This window comes from Protopterus annectens, chromosome 1.part2, assembly GCF_019279795.1.
Source record: "Protopterus annectens isolate FY-2018-M chromosome 1.part2, PAN1.0, whole genome shotgun sequence".
Taxonomy (NCBI): domain Eukaryota; kingdom Metazoa; phylum Chordata; order Ceratodontiformes; family Protopteridae; genus Protopterus; species Protopterus annectens.
In genome coordinates, this window is record NC_056727.1 from 690,311,948 (window position 1) to 690,338,637 (window position 26,690).

At 45.0% G+C, this 26,690-nt stretch overlaps 1 protein-coding gene across 8 annotated transcripts in view; it reads left to right on the top strand.

Annotated features, from left to right (window-relative positions):
* The window catches only part of BIRC6 (baculoviral IAP repeat containing 6), a 4,524,268-nt gene that overhangs the window by 1,085,526 nt on the left and 3,412,052 nt on the right, over positions 1 to 26,690 (top strand). For all 8 annotated transcript variants that reach the window (XM_044058419.1, XM_044058463.1, XM_044058448.1 and 5 more), the window contains exon 14: positions 17,657 to 17,788. In XM_044058419.1, coding sequence (XP_043914354.1) covers positions 17,657 to 17,788 — 132 coding nt within the window. The remainder of the gene's footprint in view (positions 1 to 17,656; positions 17,789 to 26,690) is intronic.

Consider the following 26,690-nt stretch of genomic DNA (forward strand, 5'->3'; position numbering starts at 1 on the left):
TCGGTGGCCTCCTCGAGGTCCACCTTCAGTATGTCAGATGCGGACATGGACCGGATGATGAGGAGGTTCATCCAGGCCCAGATGCAGATGGGAGTGCTCTTGCCTCCCCCCTCTGGGGGGTAGCTCGACGCCCTTTTTTGCTCCTATAGCTCCTTCTCCGACCCGCCTCCCGGGTTCGGAGCTGTCGGAGCCGAGCCGCGTTGGATCCGGGGGTGGGTCGGAGCCGACAGTGCTGGGCACTTCGGCTCCGACTATTCCCTCGAGTTTGTCGGATCCGACCTCTCGGAGCTGTGGGCCGAGCTTCGGATCCGAGGGACTCGGTGTGCTCTCGGCCCCGTCCCGTCGGAGCGCACTGGTCCTTCGGATCCGAGTGGGAGTCGGATCTTGGATCCATCAGAGAGCGGCTCCCCCTCGGCTTTCGCGGTGGTGGAGAGGGTGCTGTTAAGTGCATCCAGGCCCCCGGTCCTGGCTTCGGCTCCCCCCTGCACTCCCTCTCAGCTGGTCCTGGCTCCCTCACCCGGCCTTCGGGGCAGCCTGCTTCAGCGCCTCTAGGTGTTCCTTTGGAACAGGATATTGCTGGTGAGGACTCCTCGGACAGCCCCCCCGAGGAGGTTCCTTGCAAGTCGAAGTGCAAGATGAGGCACGTGGACTCCCCTGAGTCCCTCACTGAGGATACGGACTTGGATGAAGGGGAAGGCTCCCCAAGGTCACCCCCCCGAGGATGTCTCCTTTGGAGACATTATGGAAATGCTCAGAATCAGGGGTAGTGGTCTGCCCACAAAGCTTCCTCCGACGAGTCCGTATTCCTAGAGGCATTCGAGGCAGGGCCATCTACCTCTTGGGTGTCCCCTCCCCCTGACCCCTTGGTGGATCTTATAGCCTCTAGGGCTTGGAGGGAGCCGGACACTGTAGAGCCTGTTCCCAAGCACCCGGACAAAATTTTGAGCCCCCCATCAGAGAGAACCCATTGGAGCAGAGGTCCCCCTGTGGATGCCATGTTGGTGGTGGCAGCCACCAAGAGAGAGTTGGCTCAGGAGAGCCCCACGGTTCATCCGCCATGCAAGGAGTCTCATGCGATGGACCGCCTTGGGAAGCGGGCCTTCAGTTCAGCGACCTTCTCCATGAGGGCCATGAACTATATGGCACACGTCATTCGGATGCAGCGGGATCTAATTAAAGAATACACTGCTTCCCCCCCAGGGTCCATGTCAGAAGGGGACAAGCAACTGTACTCCTCCAGAATGTCCACCCTACGTTCTATTTCCAACACCTCTATGCGGCTTTTGTCTCACGCCACTGAGTGAGCCGCTAGAGCAGGCAGAGTTGGGCTGGTCATGAGGAGGCAAGCCTGGCTCCGACATTGTGACTTCTCGGAACCCTTTAAGGCGTCATTTGCGAATGCCCCTTTTGATGGTTCTGCATTGTTTGGCAAAACCGTTCGCGACACCCTTGTCCAGAGCGAGAAAGACGTTGTCTGCCGTCGGAGTCCGCTTCTCTGCTCCCCAGAGGTCCTTTGCCAAGAACCAAAAGGGTCAGAAGAAGATGTGGTTCCAGAAATCGCATCAATCCCAGTCTGCTCCGGACAACCAATCCTCTCGTGGCAGAGGAGGACAGGGAGGACGCCGCCCTAGAGGCAGAGGGGGTCCCAGGAATTTTGGGTCCAGAGAACCTTTCTCTGAGAGGCCCACGCAGAACCCCTGAGGGGTTACCCGGCTGCTCCACTCTGGAGGCAGTCGGGGGACGTTTTTCGAGGCACCTAGCAATGTGGGAGTCCATAACAACGGATCGCTGGGTGCTTCGTGTTATATCCAGAGGATACCAAATTCCCTTTCTTGTAACCCCCAGAATCAGAAGCCTCCCCAATGTACCACCCAATCAGAGGGAGGCGGCTGCTGCAGAAATTCAGCAGCTCTTACAAAAAAGAGCCATCCAGCCCGTCCCCCCAGATCAGTTCAGATCAGGTTTTTACTCCAGGTTCTTTCTGGTGGCAAAAAAGACGGGGGACGTGAGGCCCATCCTGGACCTCTCTCTCTTGAACCTGGCAGTACCAAAAGTAAAGTTCCAGATGGTCACACTGCAATCTATTCTCCCACTACTGCGGGAGAACGACTGGATGTGCTCGATAGACCTCAAGGATGCGTAGTATCACATTCTCGTAGACAGACGCTCCAGTAGGTTTCTCCGCTTCCAGCTAGGAGCCAGCCATTTCCAGTTCAGGGCCCTTCCCTTCGGTCTCACCTCAGCCCCCAGGGTGTTCACCAAGGTCTTGGCAGCAATAGCGGCCCACCTGAGACTCCAGGGAATTCAGGTCTTTCCGTACCTGGATGACTGGCTCCTTACTGCCCCAACAAGGCATCTTCTTTGCTCATGCAGGGATTATTTCCTCAATCTGGATCCACTCCTAGGGTTGACCATCAACATGGCCAAATCCTCCCTGGCTCCTACACAAGTATTGGATTTCATAGGGGCGAGGTTGGACTCCAGACTGATGCTTGCTTTCTTAACTCCAGATCGGCTTCAGAACCTGAGATTGCACGTGCAGGCCATCCTTCAACTTCAAGCTCCTTCGGCGGAATTGGTTCTGAGGGCTCTAGGGTCCATGGCAGCAGCAATTCCGCTGCTGCCATTGGCCCGGCTGAATATGAGGGTCATACAGTGGACCCTCCAGGTACAATGGTCCCTATCTCACAATCCCCTGTCTCATCCCCATTCCCTTAAGCAGGGTCTGCAAAAGGTTGCTCGTGTGGTGGCTCCAGTCTCCACATGGAACGCCCCTTCTCGCTGCCTCCGCCAGTCGCCACAGTGACCACGGACGCTTCTCGCCTGGGGTGGGGGGGCACTATTCGGGCAGAACAGTCCAAGGCACGTGGAACGACATAGAGACCTCATTGCATATCAGCGTCCTGGAAATGAGGGCGGTGCTTTTGACGTTGCAAGCACTTCACAACCCTCTTCCGGTGGGGACGATTGCAGTACAGACGGACAACATGTCAGTCGTCTGGTACATCAACAAACAGGGGGGAACCAGGTCTTACCCTCTCTGCCGCAAGGCCATGAGAGTGTGGGAATGGGCGATATCCACCAACCGCTTTCTCATCGCAATGCACATTCCGGGACAGTCCAACATTTTAGCGGACAGACTCAGTCGTACTATCCTGACTCCTTACGAGTGGTCTCTCAATCCTCTAGTGGCAGAGCAAGTATTTGCCAGATGGGGGCGACCTTGTTGCGATCTTTTTGCCTCTCCCTCAAATGCCAAATGCATAGATTACTTTGCTCTGATCCCCCCTCCGGGGGAGTCCCCGAGAGACTCTCTAGTCCATGCTTGGCCTCCCGGACTACTTTATGCTTACCCACCTCTGCCCCTGATGTTGAAACTATTGCAGAAAGCCAGTCAGTTGGGGAGCAAGATGATCCTCATTGCCCCATTCTGGCCTCGTCAGACGTGGTTCCCTTACCTATTGTCACACCTGATTCATCCGCCCTGGATTCTGGATCCCCTCCCGGATCTCATTTCACACCCCCTGGGTCTCCCGACTCCGAACCTGGCCAACCTAAATCTGACGGCTTGGTTGCTCCAGTTCCACTCCTGATAAGGACTCCCGGAAACTCATCACCAGTCAAAGCCATTCTAGTAGCAGCTCACAAGCCTTCCACCAGAAGGGTTTATCGGAGTAAATGGAAACGTTTTTCCATTTGGGCAGAGCACCGTCATTTAGATCCCTTTACGGCGCCGGCAGCGTCGGTTCTAAATTTTCTAACTTCTCTCTTTCACCAGGGGGCTAGTTCTTCCACGGTCAAGGTACAACTTGCAGCAATTTCACACTATCATGTAGGGCAGGAGTCAGGCCTGCTTATTACTTCCAAACTGTGTAAGACCTTCCTTAAGGGTACCTTCCTCCTCAGGCCCCCGGTCAAAGAGGTGGTACCTCAATGGGATTTATCGCTAGTTTTACAGGCCTTGACTAGCCCCCCTTTTGAGCCGGCGGCCACTGTTGATCTCAAATACCTCTCTTGGAAAACGGCCTTTTTGGTGGCCATAACTTCAGCCAAGAGGGTCTCGGAACTCCAGGCTCTCTGTGTCAAACCACCGTATTTGGTCTTCCACCCAGACAGAGTTCACCTCAGGATCAATCCGTCTTTTCTACCTAAGGTATCTTCGGAAGCTAACATTAATCAATCTATTAATCTTCCAGTATTCTTCCCCAACTATCAAAACAAAGGAGAATATAAGCTGCACTCTTTAGACGTGCACAGACAACTACGTTTTTATATTCATCGAACTACTGGTCATAGGCAATCCGATCAGTTGTTTGTCTCCTTTTCCAAAAACAACTTCGGCAAGTCTGTTTCTAAAGTTACCCTCTCCCGATGGATATCTAATTGTATTCTCTTAGCATATCAGAGCTCGGGGAGGCCTGCGCCTCAGGGAGTCCGTGCTCATTTTACTAGGGTCGTTGCTACATCGGCTGCTTTCAAGGCTAGGGTTTCTCTGGATGGCATTTGTTCCGCAGCCACTTGGGCTTCATCTCATACCTTTATCAGCCACTACAAAGTAGATATCGTCTCCCGAGGTAGGGCGTCTTTTGGCTCTGCAGTGCTCCGGAATATTCTTCCACGAGGCCACCCAAGATTTAGGTAGCTGGGGACTCTGTCCCAAAGGTTGCTGACAAATGAAGTTCCTACTTCAGATTAAGAAGTTATGTACTCACCATAACATTCCATCTGAGTGGGTATCTTCATTTGTTTGCAACCATCCCCCCCTCCTTCCCCCGGACCAATATGATCCTACCTGGGGTTCTTTAGATTAGTTCCCTCTGGGACACAGTATTAGCTGTGCTATGGGGCAAACTTGATCTGAGGTCAGTCAGGGTTGGTAGGGGATTATGGGTAAAGGGAGGAGCTAGGAACTCGGATCTATGCCGTGATAGAAGTTGCCGGCTCGGATCCGAGATCGGATCCGTATCCCAAAGGTTGCAGACAAATGAAGATACCTACTCAGATGGAACGTTATGGTGAGTGCATAACTTCTTATTTCCTCTAATGACCAGGATTTACCCTTCTACCTATGAGGATGCTGATGCTGTGGATTCTATTCCCCCTGCTTCCCTTCCCAGAGGATTTCTCTTTTGGTGAAGCCTTGCATACTCTCAGGGAGCTTTTTCATTGGGAAAGTCAGGATTTCTCTGATTCCAAAAAGAGGCTTCGGGATTTCTTACTCCTGCCCTAGCACAGGCCTTTAGCTATACCTCCTGTACTGGACATTGTTGATGCCTTTTTGGAATCTAGCATGGCCCCTGACTCTTTACCTCCTGCTTCCAGAAAACCTGATAGATATGACAGGGTTCCCAACTCTCACAAGTTCCTTTTCAAAAATCCTACTGCAGATCTTGAAACCATTTCACAGGGACCCAAGGGCATTAAAGCTACTACTGCCAAAAGTCCTACCCCCTCTGATAGAGACTCCTGGGCGCTGGATAAATGGGATAAGAAGGTATACACTTTTGCAACTTTGGCCAGTAGGGCCTTGAATTGCCAGTTTCATATGTTAAAGTATCAGCTGCATATTATTGGATTGCTTAACAGAAAATGATGTTGATTCCTGATTGTGCTGAAAATAAGGATTTACAGGATTTTATGCATTCTGCTGAACAAGTTGGTAAACATATATTGCAATGTGGTTTTGATTCACTAGAGGCATCTTGCAGGGCTGCGGTAACTGGGTGATTGGATGGGAAATGGGAAATTCACCCCGGGGATCACTTCTGTGGCTCTTCTCGACAGGGGCACAGGAAAATAATTTTCTTGGGTGGCGAAAGCCAGGGTACATTTTTTGGCTAGGCTTGTATGGGCCCTAGGGCCGATAGCCTAGTACCTACCTACCTATGAAGGCATGCCTGGCTTAAGGAGTAATCCTTGCCAGATCATGTTAAAGTGAAATTACTGGATGCTCCCTTAAATCAGGGCCACCTGTTTGGCAACAAGGCAGAAGAAGTTCTTAAAAAGATGGAGGAAAAAGCTAAATCTATGCAAACTATTAAAGACCTTTTACAAGTACAACCTCCAAGGTTTAGTAGGCATTGGCCTTCTAAGAATTGGTCCTTTCCTGCCTCTTCCTGACCATCTCAGTCCAAACGCAGATCCAGCAAAGCACCCAGGCTTCAGTCCCAGTGGACACACAGGAGTAAGCAGTGGGGGGCCTACACTTCCAAATTTGGGAGTAATAAAATTCCCCCTATGGTAAACTGTCTCATTGACTTCTTTTAAAACTTCCAAGCACTTCTCAACGGACTGCCCCTTTGGGGGGGGGGGGGGATTGCACTTCATGCAAAGAACTGGGGACTCATTACCCAGGACAAATGGGTTTTAAATAGTGTCCCATGGATACAGATTTCACTTCCACATGTCACCAACTCCAAGCGGTTGGCCGGATCTACCTCCAAAGCAGTGGGCAGAGGCCCAAAAGTAAGTACGCTCTCTTAAGCATAGGGGCTTTTCAATTGGTACCAGAAGAGAAAAAGGGACAAGGTTTCTAATCGAGATTTTTCCTGGTACCCAGAAAAGACAATTAATGGCGTCCTATCCCGGACCTGCCTACTCTAAACACCTTTCTGGTGATTCCAAAATTCAAGATGCTGACTCGTCACCAGTTGCTTCCTATGCTAAGCAAAGATGCCTGGTTGGCAACACTAAATTTAAAGTAAACATACCTGCACATCCCAGTCAGGGAATCTTGCAGAAGATACCTATGCTTCAAAGCAGGCTACATGCACTATCGGTTCTCTGCACTGCCCTTTGGCTTATCTACTGCTCCCAGGGTATTCACAAAGTGCCTAGCTCCAGTCATTGCATTTTGCAGGCAAAGAAATATTCAAGTATACCAGTACCTGGACGATTGTCTAATTCAGGCAGAAAACCAGGACATACTTTTGAATCCATCTGGCTTTTGTACAGAGAGTGCTAACTTGTCTGGGGTACACCATAAACGAAAAGAAATCACACGTGGTACCCTGTCAACAAATTATGTTCTTGGGAGCAAGGTTGAACACAACTTCCCAGATGGCTTTCCTCGTGCCAGAGAAACAAATTCACTTGACAACCTACTTCAAACAAGTGGTCACAAAAACCCTGCTTGTCTGCAAGGCAAATACTACAAGCCTTGGGGTTCATGGCCTCCTGCATTCTTCTAATTCTATATGCAAGACCGCATATGAGGGAACTACAATGGTATATAAAAAGCCTATGCTGTCAACATTCTCAGGACCTAGAAGTAATGATTCCTATCATTCTTTGTCTACGCCTAGAGTTCCTGCCCAAACCCTAACAACAGACACATCAGACTATGCATGGGGGGGGGGGGGGGCACACCTGGCAGGGAAGTGCATTTAGGGCAGATGGAACCCAGTTCAAATGCACATTCACATCAATCATAAAGAAATGTTAGCTGTACAGAATGCTGTGACAGCCTTCAAGGACCACATTCTTCCAGGACAATTAATGGTAAAGACAGACAACACCACTGTTATGTGGTACATAAACAAGCAGGAGGTACACATTCTTACCCCCTCTGCAGACTAGCCATGGCATTGTGGAATGCAGTCTTGAGCTACCAAGTACATCTACAAGCTTAATTCCTGCCAGGAAAACTAAATATACTGGCAGATAGATGGACTAGGCAAAACTCTCATGGACCCACACAAGTGGAAACTGGAGCCAAGGATTTTCAACATGTTGACAAGCAAATGGGGGAGCCCAGATATAGACCTGTTTGCCTCCCCCCAGAACCATCACTTGGAAAATTGTATGCAAGGACTCGCCACAGACAAGCTTGGAAAGTGGATGCTCTGTCCTTCATCTGGAAAAACCTATCAGTTTATGCCTTTCCTCCTCTGCCTCTGCTTTCCAAAGTACTACTAAAGCTCAAACAAGACAAACCAAGGATGATTTTGATTGCACCAGCCTGGCCACGCCAACACTGGTACCCCCTCCTGTGCAGTTTGTTACTGTTGGCCCCATGGCACCTGCCTCAGTCTCCTACCCTGCTGTCTCAGAAGGAGAATCAGATTCTGCACCCTCAGCTTGAAACACTGAACCTAGCAGCCTGGCTATTTACCTAAGCTCTTCTTTACCATCCCTCAGTAAACCAGTGATGGATGTCATTTTAGAGGCAAGGAGGCCTAGTACTAGAAAATCTTATGCTGAAAAATGGAAAAGATTCTGTGCCTGGAATCAATCTCAAGGGATGAGCACATCAGTGCCCAATTTACCTCAGATTTTACAGTACTTAACTGAGATGCTTCACAAGGGCCTGTCTTTTTCCTCAATAAAAATTCATGCCTCAGCCATTTCAGCTCATTATAACACAGAACCTTTCCTATTCTCTCTTCCACTGCTCAAGCAGTTCCTCAGAGGGGCCAAAAATTTAACACCACCCAGGAGAGCTCCAACTCCAGCCTGGGACCTTAACTTTGTATTGGATAAAGTCACCCTTCCTCCTTTTGAGCCAGCTGCTACTGCAGATTTAAAATTCCTTTCTTGGAAAACCGCTTCCCTTTTAGCCATCACTTCAGCAAGAAGGGTATCTGAATTACAGGCCCTTATGGCAGTGGAGCCTTTCATCATCTTTCATGCGGACAGGGTGTCCCTCAGGACCAATCCCTCTTTCATGCCAAAGGTGGTATCCAGTCTGGCCTTTAATCAGTCCATTCAGTTGCCTACCTTCTTTCCTAATCCACAGAACAAAGGGGAACGGATACTGCACTCCTTAGATGTGCACATACAATTTAGATTCTACTTGGACAGGTCTAAACCTCAAAGGAAATCTGAACAACTGCTGGTGGCATTTGCTGCAGGGACAGAGGGGAAGGCTATTTCAAAGTGAACCATCTCCAAATGCATAGGCCATTTCATTCACTTCTGCTATAAGCACCATGGAAAACCTGTTCCACAGGGGATCAGATCCCACTCAACCAGGGCTGCATCTACCTCTACAGCCTTTCTCAGAGGTGTACCTACCAGGGTACCAGGGACATCCTAGAAGCTGCTACCTGGAGTTCTGTACATACTTTCACCAAGCATTACCATTTGCCAATTTTCTCTAAATCCAGAGCTGCCTTTGCCACTGCAGTTTTTCAGGGCCTTATAGCTGGTCCTAATGCTATCTAAATTCCTCCTCCCATCCTTAGCTTTGGCAATCTACCCAAATGTAATGACTGCAACCGTGAAACATGAAGAACATAGTACAGTTGTGTACACTTACCATAAATGTAGTTGTTCGAGTATATTCACTGTTGCAGTCCTGGTTACCCTCCCTCCAGCCCCCTGACTTTGTTTGGCTATACCTCTTCTCTCCTTTTCAATACTTAAAAGCTTTTTGGTATATTTGCTTTTTTGTTTGAGGTATAACCTTGTATATTTATAGATTTAATTGCTTCCCATCAGGGGGCACATGGCATCTGGGGCAAGAACATCTGATGTAATGACATTGGCTGCATGTTTTATACCACTGATGACCTGACGTCACGGAAGAAGAGACAGCAAATGACGTAGGAACCAAGACTTTATTAATCAGGGTGACTGAGGGCTACTGCAAGCAGTTAATCCAAATGTAATGTCTGTAACAGTGAATACAGTCGAACATCTACATTTATGGTAAGTGTACACAACTGTACTTTACAGCTTTACCATGGAGTAAGGGGGTCAGGAACTGTACCTAGAGCCTTTGGTCAACATTATACTGTTTTACATACCTTTTCAAATATATGAATAAAACTGTCAAAATTATCACCCTCTGTAAATTGTGGAAGAAATTTACTGACGTTTATTTCTTCTGGGGTTTGGTTACTGCCTTCGCCATTACTTCCATAACCCTGGCGAAGAGTCAGCATCTCCTTTTCATGTTGCCTCTGCCTCTCATTTTCTTCAGCCTCCAAATGCTGCAGTCTCTTTGTTGATTCTGTTTCCAAACATTTGGCCTCCAGTTGAAGTCTTTCCAACTACAGACGGATTCTTAAGTCCTCTGTGGAAAGGTTGAACTGTCCATTTTCTGATAGCTGTACATCCCCAAAGCCAGTCTGGTTATCCTCCTGGTTGCTGGTCTGTGATGCAGCTGTGATTGAGGCTGCAGTCATTTCTGCTTCTCTGGCATGCACCAGTCCTTTGGCTTGGCACATCTCAGCTAGCTGGTTCCTTGTTAGCTTGCCATAATCCTCCGCTGAAATCCTTGCCTGCTGTCCCTGACTAACCAAGGTAACAAAAAATAAATAAAACTATTGTGATATGAAACTCTGAATGTTCACTGTGTGGCTGCTTGAGAATGCAAACATCTTCTTTATTGATCACTGTTTACAGGTTACAGGAGTTCAATATCCACACCACTGAATCCCAATATGTGGATATCCCACCACTGCCAACCAGTAAATATGTGATGTCCCACCACTGGACCAGTAATCAATGATTCTCAATCCTCACCACTGGCACCAGTGGGGGGCGTACACTGAGAGGATGAGAAGTACACACACAGTATTTCCTGATGCTGCTCTCTGCATCAGGTGCAGATGTTCATCGTGTTACCCTGCTGCAGTCATCACACTTGGGTTATCCTGCCGTCAGGCGGTCCTGCAGTCAGCCAGAGTTCCAAAGTCGTGGTCCGGCGTTGGTTGCTGTCGCTTCTTCCCTGACGTCAGTGCGCCAGGGGTATTATAAGAGGCATCCGACGTCATTTTCTTCAGTCTTTCTTGCCACGCGGTGCCCGAAGCAGAAGCCGACACCTGAGATTTTCGAATCGAATTTCAGTCCGAATTTCAGTCCGAAGTCTTCAATAAAGCTAAGTACCCCATTGGGGAACCTTTTCTTGCCTCAGTCCAATGTCAGAAAAAGTTAACAGTTGCATTTCTTGTGGGAAGCAAATACCTCATAAGGACTTCCATTCTTATTGTATTCCTTGCCTAGGCCCAGACCACGATGTCACAGGTTGTCGGTTTTGTGCTAGGTTTAATAAACGAACTATCAAATGCCGTTTTGACTTTGCACGACATTACTTTGGTAGAAAATTTAATTATATCATGCCGTCGGAGCAGCCGACGACCAGCATGCATAAAAAACGCAAGGATGAGGACAGGCAGCCTAGGACCAGGCCAGATTCCAAGGCCTCTGCTGGGCCTGTCGCCGGTTCTCCGGTTTTCAGTGAGGCACCTTCGCAGCCCCTGACGACTGCAGAATTGGAACCCCAGACAGCTGCGGATTCTCAAGCGAAGTGTACTAGGCTGTCGCAGCCATCTTCATTAGGCCCTTCCGACACCGGAACAGGAGATCCCGGTGCAGTAGAAACATCTTCAGTTGCAGAAGGTGTCTTCAGACCGACTACAATCTCCATTAAATCTTATGCTAAGCTTAAAACTCCAGTTAAACCAAAAAAGACTGTACATCAGTCTCCAGTTCAAGGCCCCATGCCTAAGAAACAGATGCTTAAGATGGCTGAAGATTTGATTACCCTAATCAGGGGTTCCCATCCTCCTCCAGATAAAAGACCAAGACAAGAGGAGGATTATGCTTCCTCTGACCAGGTTTCAATTTCCTCAGATTCTTCTGAGGAACAGGATTACGCTTTTCCCCCTTACGAAGACTCTGATGCTGAAGAACTCTATTCCCTCAGCATCTCCCCCTGAAGACTACTCCTTTGGGGAAACTTTACATACCATGAGGGAACATTTCCACTGGGAAGGCCAGGACTACTCTGATTCTAAGAAAAGGCTCCAAGAGTTCCTTTTACTACCCCAACACAGACCACTTGCTATTCCTCCTGTTTTAGACATTGTGGATGATGTTTACTTGGAGTCTAGTCTAAATCCATTCTCTCTACCTCCTGCTCCAGCCAAACCAGACAGATACTACAGAGTACCCGACTTACACAAATTCCTTTATAAAAGCCCTGTTGCTGACCCAGAAACAATTTCCCAGGGTCCCAAAGGGGCTAAAGCTTCTATGGCTAAAAATCCTGTGCCCTCTGAAAGGGATTTCAGAGCCCTAGATAGATGGGGAAAGAAGATATACACCTCAGCTACTCTGGCTATGAGAGCATTAAATTGTCAGTTTCACATGCTGAAATATCAGCAATTCCTAATGTCTCAATTAAAACAAAAAATGAGCACACATTCTGAACAGTCTGAATTCAAGGAAATGCAGGATCTGTTGCATGCAGCTGAACAGGTGGGCAAGCATACTTTACAATGTGGATTTGATTCATTGGAAGCTTCCTGTAGAGCAGCTGTTACTGGGTCTGTCATACGTAGACATGCTTGGTTAAAAGAACAAACCCTACCTGATCATGTTAAAGCAAAATTATTGGATGCACCTTTACAGCAAGATGTATTATTTGGTGTCAAAGCAGAAGAGGTTTTAAAGAAAGTGGAGGATAAGGCAAAGTCTATGCAGATGGTCAAGGATTTTTACAGGTACAACCCCCTCGTTTCAGCAGAAATTGGTCAACAAAAAACTGGTCCTTTCCAGCTTCTGACAGATCTCAGAGGGGCAAATACAGACGCCCAAGGGGCAGAGGTCAGTCACAAGGCCCTTACAAACCTCGCCAGTGGGGTTCTGCTACCCAGAAAGGAGGAGAAGACCGGCCCCAAGCTAGCAGAAGACAAACACAATTACTCAACCCTCAAACTACCAAGCCAAATCTCTTTTGGCAGCTCCCTTGGGAGGAAAATTAGCACTTTTTGCAGACAACTGGCACATCATCACAAAAGACAAATGGGTCCTAAACATTGTCTCACAAGGATACAGATTCCACTTTCATACCTTGCCAAGGATAAAAGGAATGCCAAACCTGCCACCAAATCAATGGGCAGAGGCACAAAAACAAATTATAGCTCTCATGGACATGAGAGCCATTCAACAGGTACTTACACAGGAGCAAGGACAAGGATTTTACTCAAGACTCTTTCTAGTCCCCAGAAAGGACAAAGCATGGAGACCCTTTCTGGATCTTTCAATTCTGAACACCTATCTGCAAGTACCAAAATTCAAGATGCTAACACTACAGCAGCTTCTTCCCATGCTGGGCAAGAAGGCTTGGCTAGTAACGTTGGACCTCAAGGAGGCATACCTGCATGTCCCTATCAGACAAAATTGCAGAAGATACCTCCATTTCATTGCAGGTTCAACCCATTATCAATTCTCTGCACTGCCCTTTGGCTTATCTACTGCGCCCAGGGTCTTCACAAAATGCCTGGCACCAGTAATTGCATACTGCAGACAAAGAGGAATTCACATATACCCATACCTGGACGACTGCCTTATTCAAGCAGAAAGCAAGGACATTCTTTTAAAGCATCTGGCATTTGTCAAACACCTTCTAAGTTGCCTAGGGTACACAGTAAACAAAAAGAAATTAAAACTAGTGCCCTCACAAAACATAATATTCCTGGGTGCCAGCTTGAATACAACGGCCCAGATGGCTTATCTCATGCCAGACAAGCAACAACAGCTGACTCAATACTTCAAAATAATGGCAACAAAGACCCAACTCCTTGCAAGAAAAATTCTGCAGGCCTTGGGATTCATGGCATCTTGCATACTACTAATACCATTTGCAAAACTGCATATGAGGAAATTACAATGGTACCTGAAAAGTGTATGGACTCAGCACAGCCACAGCTTGGAAATAATGATACCACTCATTCCCTGCCTTCAACAGGAGTTTCTATGGTGGGCACAGGCATGTCACCTCAACAAGGGTCAGCCTTTCACCTTACCCACAGCCAGGCAAACCATAATAACAGATGCATAGGACTATGCCTGGGGAGCACACATGGCAGGACAGTGCATTCAGGGCAAATGGACTACAGATCAAAGGCATCTGCATATCAATCAAAAAGAAATGCTAGCAGTACAGAATGCCCTAACAGCTTTCAAGGACCTCTTACACCCAGGACAACTAATAATAAAGCTGGACAATACCACAGTAATGTGGTACATAAACAAGCAACGGGGCACACATTCCTACCCTATATGCAGGCAAGCAATGACCTTGTGGAACACAGCACTGTCTTACCAAGTTCAACTACAAGCACAATTCCTGCCAGGAAAGAAAAACACATTGGCAGACGATCTAAGCAGAAACATCATGGATCCCCACGAGTGGAAACTAGATCCACAAGTATTTGCAATGATAACTCAGAAATGGGGATGCCCAGACATAGATCTGTTTGCCAACCCCCAAAACTACCAACTTCAAAAATTTTGCACAAGGACATTCCACCCACAAGCTTGGAAAGTGGACGCCCTCTCATTCAGTTGGAAAACATCAACAGTGTATGCCTTTCCTCTGCTGCTGCTTCTAGCAAAGGTACAGCTGAAAGTCAGATTTGAGAGGCCACAAATGATACTCATTGCAGCAGACTGGCCACGCAAGCACTGGTATCCAATTCTAAGGAACATGGCCCACGGCCCACCATGGATTTTACCACAAATTCCTGACCTGCTCACCCAGCGAGACAATCAGATTCTACACAGCCAGCTCAAGACTTTAAACCTGGCTGCATGGCTAATTACCTAAACAACTAGCCAACACCTCTATCCAAAGCATTTATGGATGTCATTCTGGAGGCCAAAAATGGAAAAGATTTTGCGCCTGGAACCAGGCTAAAGGCCAAAATCACCTTGATTCAAACATTCCTCAGATTCTACAATATTTAACTGAGATGTTGCACAAAAGGACTTTCCTTTTCATCTATTAAGATCCACTCCACAGCAATTTCAGTTCATTACAACACGGGTCCTCCTTTATTTTCACATCCACTCCTAAGGCAGTACCTCAGAGGGGCTAAGAACATAAGACCGCCCAGGAGAGCACCAACAAATACTTGGGATCTCAACTTTGTTCTGGAAAAGCTTACACTACCGCCCTTTGAACCAGCTTTTTCAGCTGATTTAAAATTTCTTTCATGGAAAACTACCCTGCTACTAGCGATAACTTCAGCTAGCAGAGAATCAGAGCTACAGGCAATAATGGCAGTGGAGCCTTTCCTCATTTTTCATCAAGACATAGTCTCTCTACGAACTAACCCTTCCTTTATGCCAAAGGTGGTATCCAGTGTGGCCCTAAACCAAATCATTCATTTGCCCACCTTTTTTCCAAATCCCCAGAACAAAGGAGAAAGACTCCTGCACTCTTTGGACATTCACAGGCAATTACATTACTACTTGGATAAAACTAAGGCTTTCAGAAAATTTGACCAGCTCTTTGTAGCCTATTCTGCAGGATCACAAGGAAACGCTATCTCAAAACAGACCGTTTCAAAATGGATAGGACATTGCATACATTTCTGCTACACACATCATGAGAAACCGGTACCTGCTAACATTAGGTCCCACTCCACAAGGGCTACAGCTACATCAGCAGCCTTTCTCAGGGGGGTGCCAACCAAGGATATTCTGGAAGCTGCAACTTGGAGTTCAGTGCACACCTTCACCAAACACTATCACGTACCTCTATATTCTAAGACTAGAGCTGGTTTTGCCACTGCAGTTTTACAGGGGCTACTAGCTTCTTCAAACCCTGTTTAACTCCACCACCCATCCTTAGCTTTGGGATTCAACCCAAGTGTGATGACTGCAGCAGGGTAACACGATGAACATAGCACAGTTTTGTACCTACCATAAATGTAGATGTTCGAGTGTTCACCCTGCTGCAGTCCAGGTTACTCTCCCTCCATCCCCTCTGAACTAGCTGGACTTATCTATACCTTTCTATCCTATACAACCTCTGTGGTGTATTTGCTTGTGCCTGAAGATATTGTTTTATTTTTATATGTACATTTTTACATAGCGATATATATTGCCTACCTATTGGCGGCACCTGACATCTGGGGCAAGAAAAACTGAAGAAAATGGCGTTGGATGCCTCTTATATACCCCTGGCACACTGACGTCAGGGAAGAGGCGATAGCAACCGACGCCGGACCACGACTTTGGAACTTTGGCCGACTGCGGGACCGCCTGACGGCAGGAAAACCCAAGTGTGATGACTGCAGCAGGGTGAACACTCTAACATCTACATTTATGGTAGGTACAAAACTGTACTTTTTCTTTAAGAGCACACAGAGACCACAGTCAGTCCGGGGCTGGTTTTTCCCTCTTTTTCCAGATCCCCAGTAAGACTCCCCACTGACACAGCTATAGAGTTGAGATCTCAACTGAGTGGCCAAGCCAAGACCTCCAGCACCCTCTTTGTCCACCCAGTGCTTCGTGTCCCTGCCCAAGTAGCTGACACACACACATTGAGGTTTGATTTACACACACACACACACACCTGGAAAGGGTTGGCACAGGTTTACTAGCTATGCCCCCTTTTGCCCATGCCACCAGCCAACTCCTTATGAGCTACTCTAATGCCCTTAATAAAGGGTTTCCAATCATACTGTGTAATATTAATACAAATGCAAATTGTAGTTTGACCAAGAGCAAGGCGATTACGAGTGGCCCACACACTGTCACCAAATACATATGCAATTTAAGTCCTCTCAAAATTTAAATATCGCTAGACAGATAAGCCATAATGAAAGGTTTAAATATATTTAATAATAAATAAAAGAATAAGTCAGTGCTATTTTCACAGTGACATCAGAGTTCATTACCACAGGAAATATTTAAAACAACATTACAGGACAGTCTCAAGTAAAGAAAAATATCTAAACTAAGTTTCAGTATATTCCTGACTGTATCTAAAAGAATTACTGTACCCTAGTTAATGTAAGAGCAGGGCAGATGTGGTAAATGGATCTTCTAGTTGTTGTCAGGTCAGACACAGAGTACAGAATGATGCATCTCACTCAGAGACTTTTCAAATGAATATATCAAGTATTACTGCTGGGATAGCTTGCAGAATGACATAATTTCTAGCCGTCTGATTCTTTCCCAAGTGAAAGCCCCACTGCTGGAAGCTAGCAGTATTTAGCATCTACCTGTGAAAATACATAAACCTCAGATCTTTGGCAGATGCTAGAACTCATAAAACAATTGCACCCCTCCACATTTCAAGCCTTGTAATTATTTCACCTTAAAGACAATACAGATAACTCCCTAGTATAGACATTGTGTCTCTTGCTGCCATAAAGTAATTTAATTTCAACTATTTTTCTGAAGTTATCATCCTGTATTCCAGTTTCCACTGTTAAAATATATGCATTTAAATGGTTACAATTGTGCATGTACATTTCTATTCTGTTCCATTTTAAGCACAAGCACTGTATAAAATATATTTTCAACACACGTCTCTACAAACCTAGTCTGATATACACATGATGTACAGTTCCAATACTTTTGCAACACAAGCATCCTACACAAATCCTGTTGATATTCACAAATGACACACAATCATTTACAAAATTGCAGATAGTTGTGCTGGCAGTATCTCCCTTTGTGTTCACTGCTTTAGCAGTGCCATCACTTGGCACTTCTGTGACACACATCATCTGTTGTGGTAAGTACCTAACATAATTGTTTGTTAAAACACTGCTGCTTGAGCTTATTTTCAGAGATTTTCTGTTATGTGGTGAGTGCCTCACACAGCTACACAGTTTTTTTTTGACATTGCTGTTATTGTAATTGAAGTGTTTTGACTAGCTAACATACAAATAACAATATGTTGCAGAAACCGCAGTTGACCGCCAGATCTCATTTCCGCTGTCCCCGGCTCTTAATTCTGAGGGATTGAGCAATGGCATGCTTGGATCACCCGACCTGAATGATGAGTTGCAGTCAATGGAGGTAGAAGAATCAATAGGTAATTTTATTCAATAAAAGAAATATTCGAGTCTTTTATATTCCAAAAAACTGCCACTATTTTTTTTCTCTTTACTTTTTAAGTCAAATCACTTGGAAAAGTGTTTGCAAGCAGGGGATATCTGATGAACAACCTTTTCTGTTTTAGACAGCAGTATCTTAACAATATTAATTGTATTGTTGGTTTATTTCGAATCTTGTTTCATTAATGGTATATACCATTTTGAAAATGATTTATGAAATTGTACCATAAATACTGTGTATTTTTAAATATACATTTTAAGACAGTATATCTAGTTAGGGTAGAGTTGCCATCTCTTGAACAAAAATGCATAACAAGCTTGATAGATATTTGGCGTCATTTGATTTTTTTGATGAGTTTTTTTTTTTCAAGAAAGTAAAAGTGGTGGCGTAAATTTTAATACGGAGCAGGAACATAATTAAAGCTAAAAATAAACATATGGTATGAAGCTGATGCTTGTTTGAATTTGTATAGTTATATTGTATTTATCCATTTATTTTAATTTAACTGTAGGACAGTGATCGTGAGGAATATTTTCTGACTCTGTTATTTGCGTAAAACACTTTGTAAGTACAAGAACAGTCAAATAAAATATAGAAACTGTTTATATATTATCAGTGAGTAGTAATACCGGTTTGTTAACCAGGTAAGCTTACTGAGCACTCAGTCCCTTTTCAGGGCAACCCAGGAGCAATGTCTGGTTAAGTGGCTTGCTCAAGGCCAAACAATAGGCAAATGAGGTCTGAGAGAAGTTAAGTCCTGTACCACAGGAGCTACAACTTGCAGCCTTAACTTTCTGCACAAACTGCCAGACTTGTAGGTAATGCAAATAGGAACACAAGCAAGTAGAAGAAACTGAGATCTAGTTTACAAGTATTGGTAATGTATTTTAATAGATGCAGTTAGAAATCTCAGTTGTGAATTAAGAGACTAAATAAAATAAGCAAGGCAAAATAGAATTGTAGTGTGGACAGAAAAAAACAGCAATCAGTATAAGTTTGAACACAGGCTGTAGCATGTGCTTTACTCTGGACAGGCTTAATTTTAGATTAGGTAGTACATGTGGTTGCATCCGTCAGTTTGGGGCAACTTCCATATGGAGGGGGTAAACTTCATTTGGTGAAAATGTAAATACTTTTGTGTTCCTTCTAAGTTAAAGTGGTATAGGATTCAGAAAATGTTTTTTTCAGTGTTTTCATTGAAACAAAATGCCTTGAAAAATGTGACGCAAGTTAAAATGTAGATGAGAAGAAGCAACTGCTTAAAAGATTAGCCTGCTAAACAGCACATGTAAGCCAAAAGTTGCAAATTGTTTGTTTGTTTCGGCTTTTCCCGGTTAGGGGTCGCCACAGCGGAACTCTGGTCCGCTAAAGATTGGCAGTAGATTTTGAAGTGCTGGCTTGCCGGGCCTAACGCACAACCTTCAACGAAGGAACGCCCATTCATGCATGTCGCCACACAGAAGACGCTCTAACTGAGAATCGAACGGGCAACGTCTAACTGTAAGGCGACAACGCTACCGCAGCACCACTACCGCAGTACTACACATTAAAAAAAAATCTGTCATATATGATAGGTGAGAGTAATAGCTTTCTGTAGTAGTAGCTAGTTTTTCCATATTATTGTGGAATGTAGTAAATGGTCTTGCAGGTAAAGACAAAATGTAAAAAGTATTGAATTATATTAAGAAATATAAGGTGTAGATAGCAATGTTGTAAGAGACGTAGTTGGATAGTAGTGAGCATGTCAATGACAAAGAAAGGAAAAGGGAAGTAATAATGCTGATTGCTAGCAGGGCTCCAGTAGTGACAGAAGAGGGAAAAAGGCAAGGATTGTAGATTTGTGGTGGTAAGGTGGTATTGGCAGTGAAGAATGATTACACTGGCATATATTTGTATTCCACAAAAAAAAAACTGCTGTTATGGAACTTTACAGATTTTGGGAGAAATAATCAGCTTTCAGTAGGGAATATTATTTATGGGCTGGGACTAAAACTTTGGGATTTATTAGGATCTATCAGGGAGGCCTAAAAAGGAAAATATAACAAAAGAAGGTAGATTTCTGAAGAACTGTATAAGAATATTTGGTATGGAAGATGTGAATTTGGTAATAGTAGGAAGTCAGAATTTGTGTTATTGCCAAATGGAGAGTTATTGGCCCAGACAGGATAGAATTTGTATTTCACAGGGGCACATGTATTTAATTGAAAGCTTTGCCACATATCAGTGACTATTTCAGATCTTGCACTGATAAAAACTAAGATAAATATGCAGGGCAATGAGTTGAAAGTGAGACACTGGCACTTCCCTACTTGTCACAAAGAGGCATTTAAGGAATGGGTAGTAAAAATTGTTTGCGAATTATTAGGGAGTACAGAAATTTCTTCAGAAGAGATAGCTAGTGAGTGGGATAAAATGAAATCTGAGCTTAGAAATAAGGTAGAAATAAAAAAGAAAGTGCTGTTGAAATGAAGTAACAGGAATTATTTAGAAGGGCTGACAAAGGTTAGTGTTGCAGAATAAGGGGAATCTGACAAAACAAGAAGAGGAGCAACTGTAGAGTACTATAAGGAAATAGGGGAGAATTTGGGTATTACGCTAAAGTTTAGAAGGGTTGCTGTTAAGTAGCTATTTTTTGGTAATGACTCTAGGGAATTAAAATTTCAAGTATAATGATGTAGGCAACAGAAAGTAGGAGTTGTCGCCAAACTTAGGAAACCTATGACAAGAAGAATAACTAGAGCTGTTATAGAGGTTTTAGAGATTTTATGAAATGTGTGTAAAGCAGAGGAATGTGGAAATGATGAAAAGACACAAATGGGAATGTTTATGGAATAGTTAGTTATGCTAAGGTTAGAGGAAGGTAAGTCTCAACAGTTAATAGCCAAGATAGGAAGAGATGAGAGAAAAATAGTCATTTTAATGAGTCAACAGAGAAGTTTTCAGAAACAGGTAGCATTCCTGTGGAAGTTTGGAAGTTAGGAGGGAGGGACATGGTAAAGATCTGGAAGATATGATTTGACAGTATTTTAAAAGGGAGGGAAGCAGCAACTTCTTGGGGAAAAAAGCTCTAAAGGCTGCATTACCTAGCTTCCAGCTTCACATACACCCGTTTTAATTTAAAATTGATTGTAAAGTGCTTGTTTATATTGGGTAAGACATTAACAAAGGGGTTTCTAAAACTGATGGATATGGATCGGTGTGGTTTTGTGGCATTTGTCTAAACACAGTAAGGCCCAACTGAGTTTAATGTTATCTGTCAAAAAACGTTTACTAGCAAGTGGGAATCAAAAACAATACCGGCTGTAACAGAATAATTGAATGATGTTCTTCGTGTTTCACTGTTGCAGTCATTACATTTGGGTAATCCTGGTGGCAGGTTGCCCTCAGTCGGCCTGAATTCCAAAGTCCTGGATCCTGCGTTGGCTGCTGTCGCCCCTTCCCTGACGTCAGGTCATCAGTGGTATAAAAGATACGGCCGACGCCGTTTTCTTTAGTTTTTCTTGCCGCGCGGTGCCCGCAGCAGAAGCAGTTTGCAAGTGCTGGTTGGCCGACTCCTGAGATTTTCGTGTTCGAGTTTCAGATCCGAAGTCTTCAATAAATCGAAGTACCCCATTGGGGAAACTTTTTTCTTGCTCCAGACCGATGTCAGAAAAAGTAAATAATTGTTTTTCTTGTGGAAAGCAAATACCTCATAAGGACTTTCATTCTTACTGTATTCCTTGCCTAGGCCCTGATCACAATGTTTCTGGTTGTTGGTTTTGTGCTAGATTTAACCAACACACTATTAAGCGGCGGTATGATTTTGCTTTAAACTATTTTGGACGCCGGTTTAATTATCCAGAAATGTCGTCGGATAGCCGTCCGACTACCGTAGTTCATAAAAAATGCAAAGAAAAGGGGAGAGAGACAACCGAGGCCCAAAACCGACGACAAAGCTTTTCCTAAGCCAGTCGCCGGTTCGCCGGTCCTCAGTGAGGCGCATTCGCAGCCCCTGACGCCCGCTACTTTAGAGTCACAGGCCGCTACTGACTCCCACGTGGAGTCGGCCATGCCGCTGGAAACTCAAGGTATTGGAGCCTCGGATACTATTCCTTCAGATGGGTCTGGAGCCGCTGAGCAGGCGCTGGCTTCTGAGGGTGTATTCAGACCTAAACATCTCTACATTAAACCAACCTCAGCGTCAAAGGCAAAGACTAAAGCACCTTCTAAAGCAAAGAAACAAACTCAAGAGCCACATGGATAGGCCTCTATACCCAAAAAACAGTTGCTCAAAATGGCTGAAGACCTTATTACCTTGATCAGGGGTTCCCATCCCCCTCCTGATAAGAGACCTAGGCAAGAGACTGACTATGAATCTTCAGATCAGGTTTCTATTTCTTCTTATTCCTCTTCTGATCAGGAATATTCTCTTCCCCCCTATGAGTATTCTGATGCTGAAGAATCTATACCTTCAGCTTCTCCTCCAGAGGACTATTCTTTTGTGGAAACCTTGCATACTATGAGGGAGCATTTCCACTGGGAGAGCCAAGATTTTTCAGAATCTAAAAAGAGGCTCAGGGATTTCCTTTTACTACCTCAACACAGGACACTAGCCATTCCTCCTGTGTTAGATATTGTAGATGATGTATTGTAGATAATGTGTTTTCGGAGTCTAGTCTTACCCCCGACTCCTTACCTCAAACTCCTGTTAAGCCTGACAGGTATTACAGGGTTCCTGACTCTCATAAATTCCTTTTCAAAAACCCTGCTGCAGACCCAGAAACTATTTCACAGGGTCCCAAAGGAGTTAAGGCCTCCGCTGCAAAAAACCCTACCCCCTTTGACAGAGATTCTAGGTCACTGGATAGATGGGGAAAAAAGGTTTACACATCTGTTACCTTGGCTATAAGGGCCTTAAACTGTCAGTTTCATATGCTCAGATATCAGCAACATGTCATGGCATTGCTTAAACAGAAAATGTTATTCAACTCTGAATGTGCAGTAAACAAGGAAATGCAGGGTTTATTGCATGCAGCTGAACAAGTTGGAAAGCATACTTTGCAATGTGGTTTTGATTCTTTGGAGGCCTCCTGCAGGGCCGCAGTTACAGGTTCTGTAATTAGGAGGCATGCTTGGTTAAAGGAACAAAATCTGCCTGATCATGTCAAAGTTAAATTATTAGATGCACCTTTACAGCATGATACTTTGGTGTTAAGGCAGAGGAGGTGTTAAAGAAAATGGAGGACAGAGCTAAATCTATGCAAACTGTCAAAGATTTTTTACAAGTACAGCCACCTAGGTTTCGTAGACACTGGCCTACAAAGAATTGGTCCTTTCCTGTGTCAGACAGACCTCAAAGGGGCAGATCCAGACGCCCTAGAGGCAGATCCCAGTGGCAAGCTTCCTACAGGTCAAAGCAATGCGGTGCTTCTACCTCCAAAGTTGGAGAAGACAAATCACAACCATACAAGAAACAGTCCCAATGACTTCCCCCCGCCTGCACCAAGCACTTATCTCCTGGCAGCACCCTTAGGGGGAAAATTAGCACTTTTTTCTCGAAATTGGCACATTATAACCCAGGACAAGTGGGTTCTAAATATCGTGTCACAAGGGTACAAGTTCCATTTCCATACCCTACCAAAGGCAAACAGTTGGCCAGATCTGCCAAAAAATCAATGGGCAAAGGCACAAAAACAAGTCTCATCCCTCATGGACATGGGGGCCATTCAACAAGTACCAGAGCAAGAGCAGGAACAAGGATTTTACTCAAGACTTTTCTTGGTACACAGAAAGGACAAGGCCTGGAGACCAATACTGGACCTATCTATTCTGAACATATTCCTGGATATACCAAAATTCAAGATGATGACTTTGCAGCAGCTTCTGCCCATGCTGGGCAAGAACGCTTGGCTGGTGACTCTAGATCTAAGAGAGACATACCTGCATGTCCCAATCAGACAATCATGCAGAAGATACCTCAGATTCAAGGCTGGCTCAATGCATTACCAATTCTCTGCACTGCCCTTTGGCTTATCTACTGTGCCCAGGGTCTTTACAAAGTGCCTGGCACCAGTAATTGCATTCTGCAGACAAAGAGGAATACAAATATATCCTTACTTGGAGGACTGTCTAATTCAAGCAGAGAACAAGGACATTCTTCTACAGCATCTGGCGTTTGTGAAAAGACTTCTAACATGCCTAGGGTACACAGTCAACGAAAAGAAATCAAAACTAGTACCGTCTCAAGAGATAATATTCCTGGGTGCAAGCTTAAATACACCTGCCCAGATGGCTTATTTCACACCAGACAAACAAAGGCAACTGACTACCTATTTCAAAATGTTGGCAGCAAAGGCCCAGTTATCTGCAAGAAAAATTCTGCAGGCTTTGGGCTTCATGGCATCCAGCATCCTACTAATTCCATATGCAAGACTGCATTTGAGGAAGCTTCAGTGGTACCTAAAAAGTGTTTGGACTCAACATTGCCACAGCCTGGAAACAATGATTACTCTCATTCCCTGCCTACAACAGGAGTTTCGATGGTGGGCAAAGGCTTGTCACCAAAACAAGGGACAGCCACTTACATTACCCCCAGCCAGGCAGACACTAACAACGGATGCATCAGATTATGCCTGGGGGGCCCACATGGCAGGAAGAGGCATTCAGGGTACATGGTCTTCAACCCAAATGCATCTACATATCAATCAAAAAGAGATGCTAGCTGTTCAGAATGCCCTGACAGCCTTCAAGGGCCTACTTCATCCAGGACAACTACTGATAAAGACAGGCAACACTACGGTCATGTGGTATGTAAACAAGCAGGGGGGGGGCACACATTCTTACCCCCTTTGCAGACTAGCCATGACCGTGTGGGACACAGCAATAACTTACCAAGTACATCTGCAGGCACAATTCCTGCCAGGAAGGAAAAATACTGTGGCAGATGAATTAAGCAGAAACCTCATGGATCCCCACGAGTGGCAGCTGGATCCACAAGTCTTCAGCATGATAACAAGGAAATGGGGATGCCCGGACATAGATCTATTTGCCTCCCCTCACAACTACCAAGTAAAAAGATTCTGCACAAGGACTTATCACAGACAAGCATGGAAAGTGGGCGCCCTATCTTTTAGCTGGAAAAAAACTATCAGTATATGCCTTTCCCCCACTGCCTCTCCTACCCAACGTAGTCCTAAAGGTCAGACAGGAGAAGCCAAAAATTATACTGATTGCCCCAGACTGGCCCCACAATCCTAAAGAACTTGTCTCAATGCCCAGCTTGGACATTACCTCAAATACCTCATCTACTGTCCCAGCAAAACAATCATATCCTAAACAGCCAACTCAGGACTTTAAACCTGGCAGCATGGCAGATAATGTAGCCGTACAAAACATACCTCTCAGTAAAAATGAACGATATCCAAACTGCCCAAGATGTTAAAAACAGGTTTATTCCAAACGCATAAAAACAGTGAACACTCCAAAATAGCAGCACTGAAATCACCAATAACCCAGGTTTCGTCCCAAGGAAATGACTTCATGGATATCGTTCATTCAGATTATCGTGGAAGTCAGTACTATCCAGTACAATTTTTGATACCTCTCAGTAAAGCTGTGATGGATGTCATTTTGGAGGCCAGAAGGCCTAGTACTAGAAAATCTTATGCTGGAAAATGGAAGAGATTCTGTGCTTGGAGCCAGGCGCAAGGAACTGATAGAGCTGTGCCAAATATTCCTCAGATTTTGCAATACTTAACTGAGATGCTGGACAAAGGCCTATCTTTTTCATCTATTAAAATTCATGCCTCTGCCATTTCAGCTCACTACAATACAGAACCACCAATCTTTTCTCATCCCTTATTAAAGTAGTACCTCAGAGGAGCCAAAAATTTAAGGCCTCCAAGGAGATCACCAATGCCTGCATGGGACCTCAACTATGTCTTGGAAAAACTCACCCTGCCTCCTTTAGAGCCAGCTGCTACTGCTGATATAAAATTTTTATCTTGGAAAACAGCTCTGCTCCTAGCAATAACTTCTGCAAGACGAGTTTCAAAGCTACGGGCACTCATGGCTGTGGAACCTTTTATCATTTTTTATCCAGACACCGTCTCTCTGAGGACAAACCCAATATTTATGCCTAAGGTGGTGTCCAATGTGACTCTTAACCAAACTATTCATCTGCCAACTTTTATTTCAAATCCACAGAACAAGGGGGAGAGACTTCTGCATTCTTTGGATGTACACAGACAGCTTAGATTCTACTTGGACAGAACCAAAGTTTTCAGAAGGACAGAGCAATTACTAGTGGCATATGCTGCAGGATCACAAGGAAAGGCTATCTCAAAGCAAACTATTTCAAAGTGGATAGGCCACTGCATTCATTTCTGCTACTTACACCATGGCAAGCCAGTGTCTAAGGGCATTAGGCCACATTCAACCAGAGCTGCAGCCACTTCAGCAGCCTTTCTCAGGGGAGTACCACCCAAGGACATTTTAGAGGCTGCTACTTGGAGTTCAGTGCACACCTTCACAAAGCACTATCATCTTCCACTCTACTCTAAATCCAGGGCAGGCTTTGCCACTGCAGTTCTGCAGGGCCTCATTGCCACTCCTAATGCTGTTTAGCTCCAGCCTCCCATCCATAGCTTTGGGACTCTACCCAAATGTAATGACTGCAGCAGTGGAACACGAAGAACATAGTACAGTTGTGTACACTTACCATAAATGTAGATGTTCGAGTGTATTCACTGTTGCAGTCCGGTTTACCCACCCGCCATCCCCCTTTCTTCTGATGGAACCTATCTTTCCTTCTCTGATTTATACAACCTATGTGGTGTATTTGCTTGTGGATGAAGGTAAAGTTTATATTGGTACATGTATTTTTATATATATATAAATTT